Raw genomic sequence first — 20,970 nt, 5'->3', positions numbered from 1 at the left:
TATAAAATTAAGTAAAAAGATGTGTTATTGACACGAGTGTTTATTTCAGAGTGAAAAATACGTGACTAGGCAAACAACAACATTCAAATATTTACAAAAAATAGAACACATTAAAAAGAATATTGGTCACAATAAAGGTTACATTCTACAAGAAAAGTCACTAGCTACTTCTGTGACCACACAGTCCCTTTATACTGAACAACTCACTTTTCATACTTGGGCCCTTTTACCATTCATACTTACCTCTACACAATTTTCTTCAATGCACCAATGGTTGACAATCTAGATGATCTTACTAAACTATAGTAAAACATTAATTCTGATTACATTATAAGTTTTGAAAATTATAATATCCGAGAAAATATTTTTTTTCCCAGAGGAATAAATAATACACATCTTCAGTTATATGTTTTTTATTTAAAAATAAATAGTCTTTTGTGGATTATTAATTGTCTATAAGAAAATTAAGAGATGCTGTTACAGAGTAAGTATAATGTCATAATATTATTATTAATTTTGTCTGAAGTATCAAGGTATTATTAAGTCTGATATATGTTTAATCCTATTTTTCTATTATTAATTTTGTAGAGTATTTTATAAAGTAGTATGTCATTACAATATAAAAATATTTCAGGTTTTACAGTAAACATATTCAAACAATATTTTTCTATTTCTTTTTTTAAATACACTTTGCTAATTAGACTATAATATGGGAAGGAAAAAATGAATATAAAATAAGAGAACTTTTTTTTAAATAATACCTTTGTCGGATTGATAAATTACACCAAATATAAAATTATTTGAGAACCTGGTAGGTATTTATTTATATTTTATTTTTTCTTTCCTTGAATATTACAGTTAAGCAGTTCTAATAAAATATAGGATTTATTTTGACACACAACTTTCTAAATATACAGGCAATCAACAAAATAGCTTTTTATTCAAAACTTCAAATCACCTAAACACTGCGTTTAACTGCGCGTCCAAAACAATTTATTTTGCTGAAAAAAATTGAAGTGTGTACTTCATTCTAGATAAACGTGTATAGGTAACTTCAAGTTCTAAATTTGTTAAGCTATTTAGTAGCTGCACTGCACACTAGCAAAAAGGACACAATAAAAAAATAAGTTTTTTTTTGTACATTGCAATGTTTTCACATTTAATAGGTCATAAACACACATCTCATAATTTCTTCATATAAAAAATTACTTGTACGTTAAAACTAAGGCGGTAACTTTAAAGGTAACCTATGATTGTCTTTGGTTCACTTATAACTAACATCACAATTGCTTGAGTCTTTGCACCAATTGACGTCGCACGTTCGATACCTGGCAAAACTTTTGTAACACTGTCAGAAGGTTTTGGGGTTGACTCTAATTTTAAAAGGGAGTGGAAGGGGTTTTCTACCACTCAAATGAACGGAAGGTAAAATGAACTTCTAATGGTGCATCTACACAATTATCCAATCTTCTAACAGTTCTAACTGATCTTACAACCTAACTTTTGTAGCTCTCAGTATGTTCCATCTAATCAATTATTCTAAAATCGGTTGGTGTTAGACTTTTAGTTATATTCCTAATTCTAGATTTAGAAGATTAGACAACAGAGGATAGCACTATAACATTCCTTACAACCGTGGTAGTCGAAACTCAAAACCAACTGACAACTGGAACTACGTTGGTCACATCACCACAGCACGCACTTGTGTTCAGGGTTCATGGGGGAGCCCTTGGGACACTTCCACGCATGCGCGAACTCGTCCGAGTTGCTCAGTGTGCCGATCACGCGGATCTTGTTCGGGCTGTGCACGCCTTCCACGATTTTCGATTTCAATGCGCCCACTGTTGAGTTTCCACACCATATCTGTAAAGAAAATTATGTTTATATTTTATTACTATAAAGTATAGAGAATTACAGTACCAGGTGTATGGAAAACAATTTCGGAAACGAAGAAAATATAGTATTGATAATTTGTGACTTGACACAAAGACACAAAAAAATCGCAATAATTTTTTTCTCTTTTTTCATCATACAGAATACAGCATCATAAACGAATATATATAAAAATAATGTTATTTAGATAAATAAAAAACAGTTAAACAAAATAAATATATAAAAACCGCAATGTATTACAAATAAGAATCAGCTGGTCAACGAGGTCAACGAACTCGCACGAGCGGGGCACGCTGCCCATAAATACATTAGAAATTATATTATACTTCTTCATCTTCGTTTTCGAAAGGTTAACTATAATTTTACATACTATCATTTTAAATACTATATATTTATGTACTATCAAGTTCAAGTAACATAAGTTTCATTAAGTGTATATCCGCACCTGTGCGAATCCCAGGAAGAAGAGTTGTTCGGGTGTGTAGTCGGGCAGCGCGGGCAGCACGTCGCGGGCGCGGGCGGGCGCGCGCGCTCCGTAGCGGCGGTAGGCGCGCAGGGCGGCGCGCAGGCCGCCGTTGTCCGCGATGTTCTCGCCCTGCGTGTTGAACCCGTGCACCTGCGCACGCGCACACACACCTCACTCTCTGCACTGCGCGGTACACACGCCGACACCAGGGCCGTAGCCGAGATGTCTTCGTAAATTCATTAACGGTAATAAAAACCAAAAATTCATGGGAATGACATAACCTAGTAATAGACTAAGAATTGAATAATATTATGTCATTCTCATTTTTTTTTCTATTAACTTTAACGATTGTAAAAAGGCGTCTTATCTACTACCCTAGCTCCGCTAACACAGTGCGCTCACCGTATAGTTCGGCAGCTGCGGCATGTGGTACTTGCTGTACTGGTCGATGATGCACTGCACCTTGCCGTGGTAGTGCTCTAACGTCGCTGCTGACCACCACTGCTTCAAGTTACCCTCCTCGTCATATCGACGACCTGTTCAAACAACAAGAGTATTAAATAGGGTCAGAACATTTTTTGACAAAATTCCATCTCAATATTATTGCTATACTCATTATAAAAAACACCTCATAAAACCCATTTAAATTAATAAATCCTACAAACACACCAATACTTTTGGTATCCTAGGAGTTCAAACCATGTTTCCATTCTTTCTAAATATGATCATATTAAAAATATTACTGATTAAATTCTTTACCTTGATCGTCAAATCCATGAGTAACTTCGTGTCCCATTATGGCACCAATTGAACCGTAGTTTATAGCTCTGTAGACAACATTTTATTTAATACATAATGTCAGTTCAATAAATTAATTAGTTTGCTTTATGGATTCTCGTATAAATAAAATTATATTCGCATCTAATATGACTGAATCTCCATTTGCCCTAGAATATAGTAAATTTCAGTGGATACTAATTCTAATACTTTTTGGTACTTACTCAATGCCATTTCCATAGAAAGGTGGCTGAAGTATTCCAGCAGGGAACGCTGAAACCAAATATCGTTAGAGTTATCTGCTTCATAAAGGAATTCAACTAAAATGTTTTGGACCTTCAAATCAACTTTATGAGTCAAAGGTATACTCTGTTGACCCATTCAGTATCTATCATTAAGTCAATCAATAAGGTAGAATTAAAGGTTTAACGGTGTCTCAATATTAAGAAAAGGTTGAGCAGTAGAATTAAGAGGCATCTTAAGATTTGATTGTCGTAAGGAACTTAAGGCACCAGTACCCGAGAAAAGAAAGTATACTCACTGACTGAATTGAGAGTTGCTGAGTAGAAAGCGTTTACAGTTGTTGCAGTTGCTACCCATCTAGAATAGAAAGTATCAAAATAATATATCCAAGCATACAACTGTTTACATCAAATTCGTCTATAAATGAAAAAGCAATGTTCACCTATTCCTATCCGGTTTCTCCCTCAGTGACTCCAAAGACTTCTTCACGGCAGCCCACGTCAGCTTCAAATATGTTTCAAACAAGCTTCCTTCTACCACTTCCGCCTGGAAACGATTAAGAATTCATACAAAAGAGCAAAATTGTCAGGAGTTAAAAAAATAGGAAAGAAAATTAGCAGATGGCAGAAGTTTGACCTTATTATCTTCTACACAATCTGAATTTAACTGGGTAGGTTAATAAAACTGCACTTTGGAATACACCCCCATTTGTTGTGAAGCTCTCAATATAATATTTTTTACATCTCTCAATTTCATTTGGTCACTTACATGTTTATAATGTTTGTCGAGCTGTTCATGTGTGAGAAGCCACGCAGGGAATCCCACGAAGTTGCGGATCGCTTTTAGTTTGTTCAGCGTCTTAATCCTGGTAGTGGAGTCCATCCAGTCAAGCTGCTGTACTGCTTCAGCAAACGCTTCGCGCACATCCTCTATCATCTCAATTGCCTAATCAACATAGTTTATAGTAAGAAACTTCGAATAAGTTCAGAACCTGTATTTTGTTAAACGCCAATGTCCAAAAGTGAAAGTTTTAAATTATAGATGGATCATAAGACGCAAATATTCTTAAAAACAATTTTAAGAGTACCTATTAATTTGGGAAAGAGGAAGCTGAAAATTTCTTTAGGGCATAAAAAGATGTCAATCTTGAAAATTTTGATGCAGATAATTTTTGAAACGTGTTATGGAAAGGAATTGGAAAATTGCGTGATTAATAAATTAAAATTACCTTCTGCCGCGAATCCTGATCAAAGTGCCTCTTCACATATAGATAGCTCAGCGCCACACCGAAGTTAGCATTAACATTGGCGGTGCAACTCTTCCAGCGCGGGGTGCGTTGTTGTAAACCAAACACAGCTTTGGAGAATTCAAAGCCAAGCTCTCTGAAGGCTTTCAACGTCATCGGAGCAACTGTCGAGAACACGCTCCACCACAGAAACCGTTCTGAAAATAAGATTAGGAATTGAATATTTTTCTTGTTTTTTAGGTTTCAAAAACTTTGTATTTGTGGTTGACACGTTTTGGGCTATTTCGTTCGATATGTGTTTCAATGTTTTGTTAATTGTATTAACTAATCACGCATACTTATGATCCCCAATTTAGGTAACAGCTTTTCCAAAAAATGTGATCAGTTAAAAATCTCAACAGGAATCACAGAATGTGTTTCAATGCAATAGCTAAAACGCAACACAAATTTTCATCAATCCCATTTATCTCACCAATAATGACAGGTTCGGTGTCGTTGAGCACCACGGACAGCTTCTGCAGGTATGGCAGGTCCATCACAATGACTCGGTCCTGCTGCGGATGCAGCTTCACGCTCGTGTTGGCGAACACCAGCTTCAAGTATTGGTCCCAGTCGTGCTGCAAGAAGTCAATTGTTTCTGGAGACTATTTGGTTACAATAACCTATTTGTACGGTATAGTACAGATTCTGAAAAGGTACCTTACCGTAACCTAAGAAATAGAAGTTACTAGGATCTAACCAAACATCAACTACAGTGGAGTAGAAAGCACTAATAGTAACAGTTCCAAGGAAATTGACGTGAAGCACTCTCACTTCAGGCTTTTAGCCCCGAAAGTGTTGGCAGAGGTGCAACCAGGGCAACTTTTTGCTACGTGTGTTCCATCCCATGATGTGATAGGGGACGAGATTATCGCCATATCGGGCACAAATTCCAGCCTCCAGGCTAACGTGAAACATAATTCCTAATGGTTTGAATAGTTACCTCCTTCCATTGTACCGGCCCGCCGCCTGATCCCTGCAGCAGCTGCTCGACGCTCACTTCATGGAATAAGTGGGTGCCGCTGCGTCTCACTTCCACCGGGGTCATTATCTGCAGTCATTAATGGAGTGATGAATCAAAGTTAGGGAATATAGAAATGATGAAGATATAATTGATGTTGGTCTTATAATGACATACAATTTTAACTTTATGATTGGTTTCATAAAAAATACTGGAATAAATTATTAGTTAAACAGAGTAGCTATAATAGACATTTGAACAGAAGTAAAAGGAAGACGTAGTAAAAAATACGAGAACGTCAATAATGATAAAATATTGTAAGAAACAATAACTATTAAGTGGATAAACAAAGAAATCTACAACATATAGCATTGCAAACTATCTAGAATCTCCTACATTCCACATCTACCCTTCCACTCACCTTAGCTAAACTCTTGCTGAACGCCACTATATCATCAGCGAACTTCTCCGCATCAGTCTCAGGGTCGGCCACAGCGATCATGGCCTTGATGTACTTGTGGTATTGTTCGAGCTCATGAGCGAACTGCGTCGGTTTAAGGAGGTAACGCTCGCTGAAGCCGGGGGACACTTGCTCGATCTGGCGGATAGTAAAATTGGTCTTGTTAGTTGATTGAGAATTACAAAGGTTCCAATGGTAGCTTCAATGATCCAAACTCAGTAGGAGCCTTATGACTAGAACTGAATCACATTTTTTTTTTATTTGTACTTATTGACTGATTCAGTAATTTAATCGGCAGTAGAACATTAAGGTTTCAAAGATATTTCTTTTGGCATAATACTATAGAGCAGCATTACGTAAACTATGGATCTCGACCCACTGGTGGATCGCAACGGAATATTGGGTGGTTGATACAGTTTTCCGGGATAAATATTTCTAAAAATAAAAAGTATTAATAAATGAAATTCCTATTAACGAAAAAAAATCTAAATCGGTTTAGTAATTAAGAAGTATGTCCCGAATTTCTAAGTTTTTGTTACGGTGCAGGCAACTTTGGAAACAGCTGATTTAGGGTATTGCGTTAGCGATAATACATATCTACCATTAAACCAACAAAAAAATCCATGTCCCTAATTTTTACATTACCAATGATTATTTTCAACTAGCCATCAGTCTCACAAAGATTAAATTCTAATGCTATTAGCATTATCACGCAATAATGGTTCCTGATTATTATCAGTGATAACATAAACATCATGTAATCTCAAAGGAGTGGGCAGAGGCGTAACAAATGCACGCACAATGTATATTTCGCATATTGATATTTTCATTTAGGGTAATAGAAAGCGAATCAGTATTAAAGAAATTCAATTCTAAAATAACCAGTTATAATAAACATAGCATAAGAAGGTTTGGTAGATTGCGTTATCAGTCAAACTGAATAAGGCAAAATAGTATGGATTTTTTTAGAAGCGAAGAGAAACCTGAACCGAATCGTTGAAATTCGGTAAGATAGACCATGGTCTATCTTTACCGAATTTCAACGATCCTGGACATGTCCGGGATTAAAATTTTATATGTATATTTAGAATAATTTTCACTTTGGAAGAGTATTGTACCTCGGGAAATGTGTTTCCAAATTGTGAACAACACCTAGGGCCTTAGACAAAATGCCTTTTAACAATCGTAATAATTCGCATGACATATATTACGATAAATCTATTCTCAACATATGTTATTCTCATACAGTTTTACCGTAGAAAGACATCTTGTCTAAGGCCCTTTGTACTTTATATAAGCAATACCTACCACGACCCTGTTCCTGCTGGTGTTCCTGACGTCCTCAGCGACTTGCACGCTGAGCAGCACGTTGAGCCCCAGCATGCGCCGGCCGCGACCCGCCGTCACCTCCCAGGTGAAGTTCTCGCTCGCTGTCACGGGCGGACGGGGAGGCAGGCCCAGCTTCGCCAGGATCTTCTGGATCGGTTTGATACCGCCTTCTTCTAGTTTATCTAGATGATAATTGAAAATAACACTAATGATAGTCTACATATTTTTTACCAGTTCTACTAAATTAATCTATAACACAAGAGAGATACTCTAAATTAAGAATATATACATTAAAACAGCAGTGGCTGTACGACTTTCTATAAGTGAACACTACATGCAATAAAAGTAAAATAGGAAGTAAGTTACATTGTTTGAGTTAGTTATCTGTAACATATCAGAACGTATGATCGTTTCTACATTCTTTGGTCGAGGTGTTTCAACTAAAGACCCCCTTTAAAAGATACCAAATAACCAAAATTCTAATGCCACTAATCACTGCTTACCTTTCAGCAGAATACAAATCTAAATCTAAGTTTAGACTAGCAACTTTTCATATTGTGAAAGAACTTATAAATGAGTTTATACTAGCGGCAATATTTAAATGAATCTATACACATCAACTCACCCTCTTAAGCCCTGTTAGGTTCAAAATTAACAGAAGTCTGCTTGTCGTCACTATTTATCTATGCGGTAAAAATGGCTTGCGGAAGATAGCTTCTAGAAATTTCCTTGTTAATCCAAATTCTAAACTCATATCATAATCGCTTACCAGTATCAATACAGGTCCTGTACAACGCCTTGGCTTTCAGCACACCCTTGGGCAAACCATCGTCATTATCATCCTCCAACAACTCCCTCAGATCAATAACAAGTTGTTCCCTCAATTTGGCGAGCTGATCCCAGGAGGTGGCCCACTCCGGGACAGGATTCCGCTTGATCCAGCCGCCGCACGCAAACTCGTAGAAGTCCTGGCACGGGTCCACGTCTTTATTCATTGCCAGAAGAATTCTTGAAGCTGTTCAAGAATGTATTAATTACCAGCTATTATTTGACAATGGATCATACAATTTTGTTCGGTTTCGGAGGAGGAGAATAATATATTATTTGATAAATCGTTATTTGTGAGTAGAACATATGGATATACTGTCTTTGAGCAGAAGATAAAACCAATAGAATCTGATTGATATTAAAAGTAAAATACTTAAAGAATTTGAACTTTATTTATAGAAGTTACAAAACGAAGAAACCAAGATATCCGTGTCTAAATGTGCAAATGACGATTACATAGCATGAAATTAATATATAATGGACAAACATAAAATCCACTTTGCATACAAATCGTAAAATAATTTTCACATTTATAGAACGCACGCAATTCACTGCCTTTTCGTTGTATGCACTCTTCTTGTCTTTCAACGTTTATATCGCAAACATTAACTAATATATTGTCGTGAGATTAACATATATTCCTGAATGAGTAAGTATGCAACTAGTGCAGCTGTTTACGGACTTTATAATAACCTCATAATGAGAGAAGATATCGCCCTATTGCAATAACGAGCAATATAAAAGAATAGTTCAATATTTTAATTATTACTCAATAATAAATGGATAGATGATTAACAGCCGTTTTCAATAAACGATCCCAGTCAATCTTTAATCCGATTCTAAAAATAAATCAATTAAAATAATTCATTTTTAAGCATGTCCAAAAAAACTTTGTTCTCATTTGTAAATTTTTTAGATAGATCGAAAAAAGCGATTAGGTTCGTTTATTGAAAATGACGGTAAGATGGATGGTTAATGATAGAGGGGGTTTCACAAGTGCCAAGCTGTGCTTTATAATTTGAAACTCTAGTGATTTTGGACGTTAAATATGAATAAAGTTTGTTCATTTGTTACTCAGACCTATAAAAATAGCCCGTGGTTAATACTTAATACGGCTGATTTACTTGCGCTTGATTTAATAAATAATGTTTATGCAACATAAAAAACCTTATAACTGACTGTCATGTCTCGTTACGTTATCTTGATTATGCACATATTGAACTGCTCAAAACAATAATAAAAAAAGCAATTGTATTTTTTTCTCTGTATCATGCACTGTAGTTGGTATGTTAAACTGATTTTGAAAAAGGCAACACCAATGTTTCTTGCCCGTTCTTCTCTGGTGAGAACTGCTTTCCGAACTGGTGGTAGATTTAATATTGACGGAACCTAAATCATGTATAAAATTTTACAGATTCAAATAAACTATTTAATTTAATTTCATTCTATAATAGTGAAGTCCTGTAATCAATTTATGCACTGCTTTGTAGCATTTTTTAAAATTATTTGGAGTAAAAAAACATTCCGTTTTAAGGAACTTTACATTAAATACGTACTATCTAAAAAGAAATGTCATATTATTAATTTCATCCAAGAATTTAGGTACTCATTTTTCTAATCTAATGCGTTAATAAAAAAATGACACAACAGCGAATACTCAAAGAACTAATAAGTAAGTATTACAGTAGAAATTTTGCTATAAGTTGTAATGTAATGTCCACTCAATTTCTCGTTACATATTTATACTTAAATATGAATTAAAATTTTCGCGGATCACTTCGTACTTACCAACTTCTTCAGGATCCGGTACGGGTGAAGCAATCACACCAAAAAATAAATAAAAAATAATAAAACACTTGTTAACAAAACTCCTTGGAGCCATGGCGCTAGAATGTAGACTAACACCCTACGATAGAGGTGTTTGTTTATCAACTATCTATATAGAAATCATTTAGGTCGTATGTTTACTAATCTACTATGCCACATGCAGCTAAACTGCGCAGTGCAAATAAAAATATACTGCGCTTTAAAATAATAACGTTTGCGTCAAAATAATTAATGCATTTATAACGATTTTCCTTCGAAAATGGCGCAGTACTTCGAGATCGCACGTGGATGCTGTCTGCACTATCATTACACCTCAATCACCTTTTAATCGATAATTGCCTTAGTTAAGGCGCTAGTGATAGCGCAGTTGAGGAAAACGGCGAGGTTCGAATCCTAAGCCACACAAACAAAATTTGTAAGTATTCGCTTTGGTCCAACATGAGTTGTTCGGGGTGGAAATTTGGGCCATCATATTATTATAACGAAACTGAAAAAATCAACGAATCGAAGATATAATACATCATTTGTACTCTACTAATGTAGTGCGAAGTGTGATGATCCAATAACCGCATCTTGTTATGACGATATGTCTCATATAAATTAAAAAAAAACAAGGTCGCCATGACTTCCCACGGTGAGATACCACGCTATGTTACTCATTCAGATGTATATGCAAAATATTGTCATTATTAGCAATTTTCATCATCCACTTGCATAATTAAAATAGCTTCAAATGCAAGAAATAAATCGCGAATCATCTAAAAGCTTTATTACGCCATCATTACGCCATCCTTCCACATAATCTACATGACAAGAAGATTACGTACAATTACTTATATTATAAAAAAATATATTATTATAAAAAAAGATTTAGATGGAAGATTCGTGATTTCAAACAGTAGTAATCAGGTTCGAAAGATCTAGTTCGTAAACTGACCTAGAGCAAGTAAGTAATATGAGTTTAATCATAAACACTTTATCAGCCCTCTACGCTATTCAGCTTCTAAAAAGAATCTGTCAATTGCTGCCTCGCTCATGGTTAATTGTATGCTAGCAAAATAAAATTACAGGAATTACACGTTTACAGAATATAAAGAAGCAATTAGTGGTCAGCACAGAGAATCTTGATAAAGAAGCTGATGTTATCACTCACCCGTGCCAACACACTCTTCGCTGAGACAGGGCCGCGCGGCCTTGTACTCGGTGAGCACCAAAACAGTCGTATACACAGCCAGGGCGATCAGCGACAGCCCTAGCGCGCCGATCAGCACCGACGAGCATCGCACTGTGCGCTCTCTGGAACAAAACAGGGTTGTGCTATGAGTTTAGAAATTCAAGATATGTCATTGTATCAAACAGATTTGAATGGTGTATGCTTTCTTTCCACGTGGTGGTCAACTTATCGCACGGAACATGGCGTATTGTGTCACACCTGTGTGCAGTAGGGTGGTAACTGGCAAATCTAACCTGCTAAACAACTTGTACGCAGTATTCACATCTCAGAATATAAGTTGTAGGTAGGAGTTTTCGAGATCTGTTACTTTCAATGCAACTAACACTTAAAGAAATCTTTTGTCACTGGTTGTAAACATAAATCACGCTCGTATCAAGCGTTCGTGGTATTATAATATACATAACACGAACTCTCGCTTTCTATAGTTAACTAACGGATCGATTGTTAACATTTTCTAATCTTAATTCAAATTATAGCGCACAGAAAATTACATACTTTTAATATCTAATATTGTTTTCACTTTCCATTCTATAAAACCGTTGATCGTGTTTGCTAATATTCAAATTGGCTGTAAAATGTATGCGATTTTCAAATAAACTCTAGGACTATTAACTGTACCTTACTGTACCATATGCCCGTGGTGCATTACTTGCACATTATACAACTTTAAAAATTCCATAAGAGATTACATTATGTATTTGTGCATATGATCAAAACACCGTTCATGTACTTTTACGCTGGTCACACCAATCCTGTATAACAATTAGAAAAGCGTATGTTATTTTGTACGGTACACGTTGTGAGTAAAATTTCACTTTCTCCCGTAATAGTGCGTTTTGAATGTCAACTATTATAATAATGTGTGCCATACACATTTTTATAAATCACTTCTGTGTAGTGGTTTGATCGGATATAAAACGGCCATAATGGTTTCCGGTGGAAGTCATGGTTTTCCCTTCTACACCCCGAAGGCGTCTACATTGCGTCGAAATATAACATCGATGTGAAGTTTTTTGTAAGTTTAGTGGTACCCCAACCATTGAATAAAAGTGAAATCTCATGGTTTAGACTAAATTCTTCGTTCAAAAATTTTCAACGTGTATATTGTATAACTATACATTTATGATTATTGCGATAGTTACAGCGGTACCTCATAAGACCATGTCGCAAACAGGAGTAACCCCATTCATCAGAAAACCCAATTTCCAATACTAGGTGACAACAGCAGCAATCTTTGTTTCAAGGATTCAGCGTTTACTCCCTCGAAGTTTTGAAGTATTTAATATTCCGGTTGAATATCGACCATATTGAAAAACTCCCAATAATATGTTTCGACCATTACATTCCGGCTTGAGACCGCAAATAGTTTTTATTGTCATTAGACTTTATTATCATAATCATAAAAGCACTACCTTATGCGAAGTCTGTTGTTTTATAATCTGCATCTAAACAATAAAAGCGCGGTTACAAAACAAATTATCCAAATACTAGTTATAAGCAAATAATAAAGCAGGAATCGAACAGTGAACTGTGCGCTTCCGCGACGCCCTCTGGCGGAAATCGCAAATAACAATACTCGTGCGCCCGGAACAATTTCACTTTCATAAATAATGGGAGATGACGTGCGTTCAGATTCGTACGAGTTGTTAGGCGGTGAAATGATGGGGCAATCTGTTTTGTTTATACCGATAGAAGTGTTGCTTGTGACTTTGCCTACGTGAAAGACTTGCTAGGATAAAAGACCCACTGTAGGTATAAGACACTTTAAAACAGTCTCAAACGTATTTTCCCAGAACATAGATTTTATATGTGTCAAATTTAATTCAGAAGATTCTGCGTATAATTGTACCGCACTTTTATAGTTTAACGAACTTTCGCATTTATGTCTTTAGCTAGTTTTTTATATTAAAGTCTTCATTTATAATAATGTTAACATTGCAAAGTTTCCACAAAATGCCTGACATTTCCTTCTAGTACATTCTGTGCCATAATAAATATTAAATAAAATAGGAACATATATACCAATGTAACTAAACGTCTTTAAAATGAAAATTGTGATATTGAGCAAAGAAAGGAGAGAGTGATTGAGATAGATTTTCCCCTCAAAGTATTTGTGTCCGATACGTGATACGCGTCGGTTGGTCGCACCGTCGCATACTAATAAACACAGTATTCAGTAGAACGACCATGGGTTTACAGCGTGATTTTACAGTCGTTTTGGAACCACAGTGTGGTTACTTTGCACAATTTTTAGGACCAAAAAATAGGGTATTAATTGTACTGTTGATATTAAAAAAAGTATTTAGTGATAATATTATTTTTACCCGTTGTGAATGGCACCGATCGAAATAACAGTATATATCTTGTTTGGTAAAATAACATAAAAGTGCAATAAGGTCTAAGAAAAATGTCGACCAGCGATGGATGCCAAATGATTATTGTCATAATTATGCCGACCTGTCTAATTGCTTTTTCATATTCCGTTTAAATTACATCATTTTTTTTATAAATACAATGCTAAGTATATATATACGCGCATTTAAAGGTAGTATATTCATTTATCGTTAGGTCACTAACAAAGCCTTGTACGGCATAGTACTGAAGTGAATTTTCAATGGCCTGTCACCCATCTAGGAATTACACGGAAGCTATAATATAGGTATATGCTGACATTAAATGTGTTGTCTGTAGGTCAGTATGATATGAAGATAATCTAGTAATCCTGACCTAGAGTAGAGATTTAGTTATCTTGAATGTATCATTAACACATTTCACTATCGTAAATGGTGTTAGGTCTATCGATATGCAAAAGCCTTTCTGGGTGGGTACTAGCACTGTGTTTCGTGTTCAAGGATAAAGTAACAGTGCAGTACCATGCATAGCTTTGTAAATATGTATTTATATCACTGTATGGCTAATCGCATATGATGACTAACTTCTTCATATTCACATTTAGTTAAAAAAATCATAATAAAATATTCGTTCCGTTTTTAAAGTATAAATATTAGGGATCACTCAAACCTTTAATCCAAGAATTGAACCCCCTATATCTTACTACTCGTCTACTATGCATCCCACGGAGGTCATTACGATAACATCACAATATAGTTGATGGCACGTGTTACTCGATAAGCATTGTGCGTAAGAACAACACTATTAGCATAAGTTCTATGGTGTAATTACGATGTTTAGTTACATCAGAAAGATTTATAAACAATAGCTTATTACGTACATAGATTATTTACATAAATATTGGATTTTAATAGACAATAATTAACGTACTCACTTACGCCGTTTATTCAAAGTATCCACTTTAGGTCCGAGTCATGAAATTATTGACTTTTTTTAAAAAAATATTTAACAAAACGCATAGCACAGAACACATTCATTAATGTGAATTTGAATCAACATTTTTATAAGGTTAAGGAAATGTTTACTGATCTCAAAAAATGTTTATATGGTTAATTTTCCAATTTTTATATTTGACAAGTTTGTATATAGATCTTATACTCTAACTAACAAGTGAAAGTGTACTATATTTTCCACGTGCGAACTCGTGCGCATAAACTGTAAACATATTTTGATACGATAAATAAAATCACACTTGTTAATCAGTTTACTTAAACACTTTTATAAGTAACGTAGAACATACAAATAAGGAAACGTCTGTGGTAAACACCGTTGCGCCTACATCGCACTAAGTGTAAGCAGAGACACTAATGAATGGGGCTATTGAGCGTTCGATTTATGAATGATATTTTCATAGGGATTTTATCAGAAATAGGTCCAATTTTATTGGGTAATTGACTTACTAACAAAAAAATTACTGCCTTGTTACAAGCAACAAATACAAATTACAAAAAAATGCTGGATTTAATAGAACCAATAGCTACTTTAAAATTACTGACTTGTCGCTAACTTTTGGGATAAAATTTCCCTTTTGTATCAATATGTGCAACAGTTCGTATTTTCGATATTTTTGTATGAGAAAATAAACAAAACATCCTTACTAAGGAATAGACTTAATTTACCGTAATCAATCACTCACAAACCATCAATGAGAATTCCATGACAAACTATTGAAAACATTCGAACCAAAAATTATGCAGTACGCGGTATGAATTCAAATATTTCTAGACCTAGCCTAAACACTATTATATACAAAATTCTGACAACAGTATCGCGTTAACGGTGAGTGTACCGTATTGACCTGCATTAGGTATTCCGTACACGAGTTGCTGCGTGATTTGGATGTTAAACACGACGGAAAACTTATGCTTACCGGTTTATTTATTTTTTGAGGAGCAAAGATTGCTGGCTGAATGGAAATAAGGTCGTGTCAGTTACGTCTGATGAATGAGTCGTAAATTAACTAAAGATTTAATTTTAAAATGTATTTAACTAAACAAAATAATATACATATAAGCTATCGATGAGATCCTGGGTGAGTCGGGTAAAATAAATTTACTGTGTACATTGTAGACTTCAATAAATTAGTATATAATATATAGGTACATTATCGATGAGATCCTGGGTGAGTCGGGTAAAATAAAGTTACTATGACGTTACAGACTTTAATTTGTTTGACGAAGGGGCTTATGATTATATTTTAGCAAACCAAAATAATGTTGCCCTTGATGTTAATTAAAAAAAAAATTACTAACGTGAACTGCAAGCAATAGCATAGTGACCAATTAGCCGAGATGGCTTTATTACAAGATTTGCACATATGATAAATATTTATTTATTGAGGAAAATATGTAAATACTATTCGTTACATACGTCAAAAAGATTTTCAATTATCGAAAGTGACGATGTAATATAATTTATAAACATTATTAGGTACAACGTTTTCCAGGATCAAAATCTCGCTTTATATTTTCCTCTAGCAATACGTCGGTGAAAACTGCATTGAATACCATGCAGTAGTTTTTTTTTGGCTTCTGATGCTCTGATAAAGACCCCCATATAAGATTTTTTTCATAATATACAGAAATCGGATTATTATAATTTTATGTATAGATTTAAAAAGCCATGACGTACAAGACTAAGGAAAAATGCTATGCGTTTTCTGTTTGATTTTCCTGTTGTATTACCATTTTAAAATTTATTTGAAGATTTATCTGGAAGCGGTTCTTACTGTGTTGCCAAGGATAATTATATTTTCAACAGTTTTATATTTGAACATGAACAAAGCTTTTACCATTATATTCATTGATGAACAGAAAACAATCACACATATAAGAAGATAAGTAGAAAAGATCGGTACAGAACAGCACTAATATATTCAAATATCTTATACCTGATTTTCGAAGTTGACGAAGATACGGTTAGCGCAATGGTTCGATTTACAACAAAATTACGTTATATGCAATCTTTACGAACCCAAGAAATATAGAACGTGCTGCAACTTACTGGGATAGATACAAATTGAGCTGTAACCTAGTCTGACAAATTCTAGCACGCGAGAGACCTATTGTATAGCCTAAACTCGCGTAAACCATGCGTAATGCAGTAAATACCGCCGGGCCTGACCATTGAGGCCACCAGAGCTATCCAGTTTCTATGGCCATTGTTCGAGCGTGTTTGCATAACTGTATAGTGACTGAAGCTGCAAGGACCGCTTTCAGTGTCGTATCAACTGTTTTTTTGTGACACTGAAAGGCTACTTTTAAAAGTGGATTAGATTACGTTTTTTCTTTTTGTGTTTTCAATGTTGTTAATTTGTTGCGTATACTGAAAATTTCACCTTTGAAAATGAAGTAATGCACTTGTGTCGCATTTGATAAAAATCATCACACTCCGTTTTCATCCATTTAGTTATAAATATCTAATCTAACTCATATTATAAATGCAAAAGTATGTGAAAATATTTGGAAGTTTGTAAGAAGTAGGTAAACGCAGAAACAACTGAATCAATTTGGATGAAATTTGGCGCATGTATAGATCTTGTTCAGGATCAACACATGGACTACTATATATCCCGGTAATTTCGTCCCATGTTTACAGTGCTACAGTGTAAACATGCTACAGTGCATTACACGCTACAGTGTTTTAGACACTTCAGTACCGGGAAAGACTTGCCATTCACCAGTGGCGAAGGGTCCATATAACCCGATTTTATCGGTTTCCCTTTATGCAGAATTTAGTGAAGGAAAAGATCGTGATAAAACCTGCACATCTGAGAAGTTCTCTATAGGAATTTCGAAGGTGTGTGAAGTCTACCAATCCGCACTAGGCCAGCGTGGTGGACTAAGGCCTAATCCCTCTCAGTAGTAGAGGAGGCCCGTGCTCAGCAGTGGGCAAGTATATAATACAGGACTGATATTATCATTATTATTATATTTATACACTAATACCTATATATTTTGTCGGGTTCCCCTTCGGAAAATTTTACCTTTCGCCATTGATATGCATTATAACAAAAAACTGCCAGTCAGATATGGCATATCTTCACAAAAAAAACCTACTTTATATGTCATAAGTTGCATTTGGCTGTATGCAGGAAGACCATTGTCTTCCTGACGACTGCATTATGATTTAAGTGGCCTTTGCAGCGCCACCCGACTGGATAATTCAGTGTCTCAGTTATTTATACTGCAAATTGTAGGAAACAATTACATCAAACTACTTCTGGCGATTATATCTTTGCTTAATATATTTAGATGATAAACAGCTTTTTCAAATGTTTTCCGTCAATCTCGCCGTACAAAGTATAACATAGCTGCTGTTTTATGTCGGTTTCTGTTGTGTATATTACTTATACCATGAGCATAATTTTGTTTAACATTGTAAATGTCCATGTAAAGGAGGAAACTTAATTGCCATAACCAAGTATAATTCCAGACTCCAGGCTAATACCTACTGAATACAAAAACAATATCTCTTTCCCCGAATCGGGAATCGAACTCAAAACCTCAACACGACGATCGTACCCCAGCACAACTACGGTACTGAAGCAGCCCGTAAGCATACCATAACCACTCGCGTAATAACCGTCTCCTATCGTAATCCTTACGGAGGTGAATTTGCGCGCATTACCCGATCCATTGGCCAGGGTAATAGCAGAGTAGCCACGTGACTTCCTGGCATTAGCCGCGCCAGGTTCATTGCCACGGGGATATTAACGCGGGGCACGTCTGTGACCAGCTTTCCATTAATCACTCGTCTTAAGAGGTAGGCTGTAGCGGTGATGGTTTTTGCTTTATTTTGTCTTAAAAGATGAAGGTGAAGAAGCGGTGTTTGTCCTCTGAATTGTCCAGTGTGTGCTGCTATTTTATCTCTGTTTGACGCTATTAGGTTGTGGAACTTAGAAGTGCCTCTGCTTCAAAGAATTCTTACTTACAGAATTACAATTTTTTAATATTCTTCTACCCTGTCATTGTAGATGGATGTTAAAATAACTTATATTAAGGGTATTTGCTGTTGTTGTTAACATTGTTGCCAGATAAAAAAAATATTTGACCTTACTATAATAAAGATCAGGTTCTGTGTTACAGCTAAGTTCTTACAACTCAGACCATTCTAACGGGTGCGTAACTGCGCACGCGCCGCTTCTCCGACTGTACTCGGTCCCCGGTGTAACAGCTCCCAATAAGGACGCCACATGGATGTAACATCCCCCCACGCTTATCGGGTCCCTAGTAAAGTACTTTCTCTAATGTTACCACAGTTTACGTAACTATTATAATCATTAGGTCACGTAGAAGCATCAATATTGCAATTGCGATTTGTTTTGCATTTTCTAGTTTTCCTTGTGTTATTTAAACTTTTAATGTCGTTTTAGTAGTTAAGCATTTTACATGACAGCATTGACATACAATTAGCCTTATTATTAGCCTTATCATTACAATTATTGGTAATAAAGATAGTGACGTGGCGTAGTTGTGATAGGGGAGGGCGACGCCCCGTCGGAATTCTTAGGGGACGGCAACTTCTAGCGGTGTCTAGAGGGCCGCATGTTTTTTTTTTTGTTATTCTATCCCGTTGCCGTAGCGTAGCAAATATTGGGCCCAACCTTGGCAGCAAGATCAAATCGTTTCGTCAATCGTCAAAAATTACATAGTTTACAAAAAATAACTTAAACACACTATATTCAGACAATAAATTATTCCAAAAGCAATGAATAAGTGGACTTCAACATTATATTCAGACAAAATTAGGTATTCTAAAAGCATTGAATAAGTGCATTATGTTTTAACATTTTGTGTGTGGTTATCGCTGATCTGACACCCGTGTGTAGTCGGCTTGATCTGATAAATTTGTTGAATCACACTTATGCAAACCAAATGCAAACAAAGAGATGCGTGCATGTGATCTGTAGGGATGACAGTATTACTTTAACGCCATACTACAAAACTCTGTATACCTGTCAGTGGCGAATGGTGCAATTTTCGGAAAGGAAACCTAATACGACATATAGGTAACAGTGTGCAAATCATTCGACAAGTTTGAAAGTCAGCAGGAATTGGGTTATTTATTGATTTATTTACCTCCAACGAGGGATACACGGCATATAATAAAAATAATGTCGTAGCATTTTTACAATTAACAATGTGCAATGTGCATCACAGCATGCAAATTTATATATTGGTACAGCGGCAAAAAAAATATATTTGTTATTAGTATTATTTAGATATATAAGTGGAAACTTAAAACAGACAAAAAAGGACCTTTGACCTTATATGGACCTTTCGCCGCTGATACCTATGTCTGTAACAATTTGTTGAGTGGCATTTAAGATTAGAGAAAGCTAGACTAAACACTGTTTAATTGCGACAGGTGTATACAAAGGTTATTATTATTACTAAGGCATTTAAAAATAATAAACTTAATTATTCAACAATCAAAATTATATACAAAATTAAATAATTGCGATAAGAAACCTCTTAATACGCTATATTTTTCATGACAAAACGTACGATAGACCTATTGGTCGAGCATTATTTTATCAAATGTCATTGAAACGTACCTCTTTATGTTAGTGTTAAAACTGACACTTATAAAATCCAAAAAATAAGAAGTTAAAAACATTTCTTTTTCAAACACAATACGACATATCTATTTAAATGGTCAACCCTAGAGACAGTCCGTGACATAATGCAAAATGTGCAGTTGTGCAACGACTTTATTTAAGGGCTAGTGAACAATTACGGCATAATCTAGTTGTTGTATGGGAACTGATTTGAATATACCGTTGAATAAATTAACTTTTTAAAGTTGTTAATTTTTTCAGTTTTTTTTCGGGGTTATGAACTGGCACGTCTAAGCGGTAAGCGGTAGCCTCTAGCCTAAAATGCTATGGGTGTAACCTAGTTTCCAGCATATATTGAACTATCGTATGATTTTATAGAAAACAAGTAGATATTAAACACGAATTTAAACTCATCATAAGATTTAATTTTCCTATACAAAATGTTATAATTATAATTAATTGTATTAGGAACCTCCTTTTTTTTAAATCGGTTAACAATCATTGTACCGGTCATCCAACCAAGGACAGAAGTTCATCAATTTCATAGACTAAATACACTACTAGAACATAAAGACGACGACTTCTCTCCATCTAAATCACTTAATAAAACGCAATAATTAATGAACAATAGTGACCAACTGAAGATAAAGCATGCATTATTCATCGCGCCATATAAGGAAGTGTGTCTTTGTT

General features: G+C 35.2%; 1 protein-coding gene across 1 annotated transcript in view; it reads right to left on the bottom strand.

The window, feature by feature from the left end:
• Positions 1-401: 401 nt before the first annotated feature.
• Positions 402-20,970, bottom strand: part of LOC115442009 (neprilysin-4) — a 55,517-nt gene continuing 34,948 nt past the window's right edge. The window contains exons 3-17 of the mRNA XM_030166955.2: positions 11,223-11,365; positions 8,184-8,429; positions 7,394-7,596; positions 6,047-6,223; positions 5,608-5,715; positions 5,098-5,242; positions 4,608-4,822; positions 4,148-4,324; positions 3,822-3,925; positions 3,678-3,736; positions 3,361-3,409; positions 3,119-3,186; positions 2,762-2,895; positions 2,339-2,509; positions 402-1,863 (exon numbers count right to left, since the gene is read on the bottom strand). Coding sequence (XP_030022815.1) covers positions 1,687-1,863; positions 2,339-2,509; positions 2,762-2,895; positions 3,119-3,186; positions 3,361-3,409; positions 3,678-3,736; positions 3,822-3,925; positions 4,148-4,324; positions 4,608-4,822; positions 5,098-5,242; positions 5,608-5,715; positions 6,047-6,223; positions 7,394-7,596; positions 8,184-8,429; positions 11,223-11,365 — 2,176 coding nt within the window. The 3' untranslated portion in view covers positions 402-1,686. The remainder of the gene's footprint in view (positions 1,864-2,338; positions 2,510-2,761; positions 2,896-3,118; positions 3,187-3,360; positions 3,410-3,677; positions 3,737-3,821; positions 3,926-4,147; positions 4,325-4,607; positions 4,823-5,097; positions 5,243-5,607; positions 5,716-6,046; positions 6,224-7,393; positions 7,597-8,183; positions 8,430-11,222; positions 11,366-20,970) is intronic.

This window comes from Manduca sexta, chromosome 22 (genome assembly GCF_014839805.1).
Source record: "Manduca sexta isolate Smith_Timp_Sample1 chromosome 22, JHU_Msex_v1.0, whole genome shotgun sequence".
In the NCBI taxonomy this organism is placed as follows: Eukaryota; Metazoa; Arthropoda; class Insecta; order Lepidoptera; family Sphingidae; genus Manduca; species Manduca sexta.
This window is presented reverse-complemented; position numbering and strand designations above follow the sequence as displayed.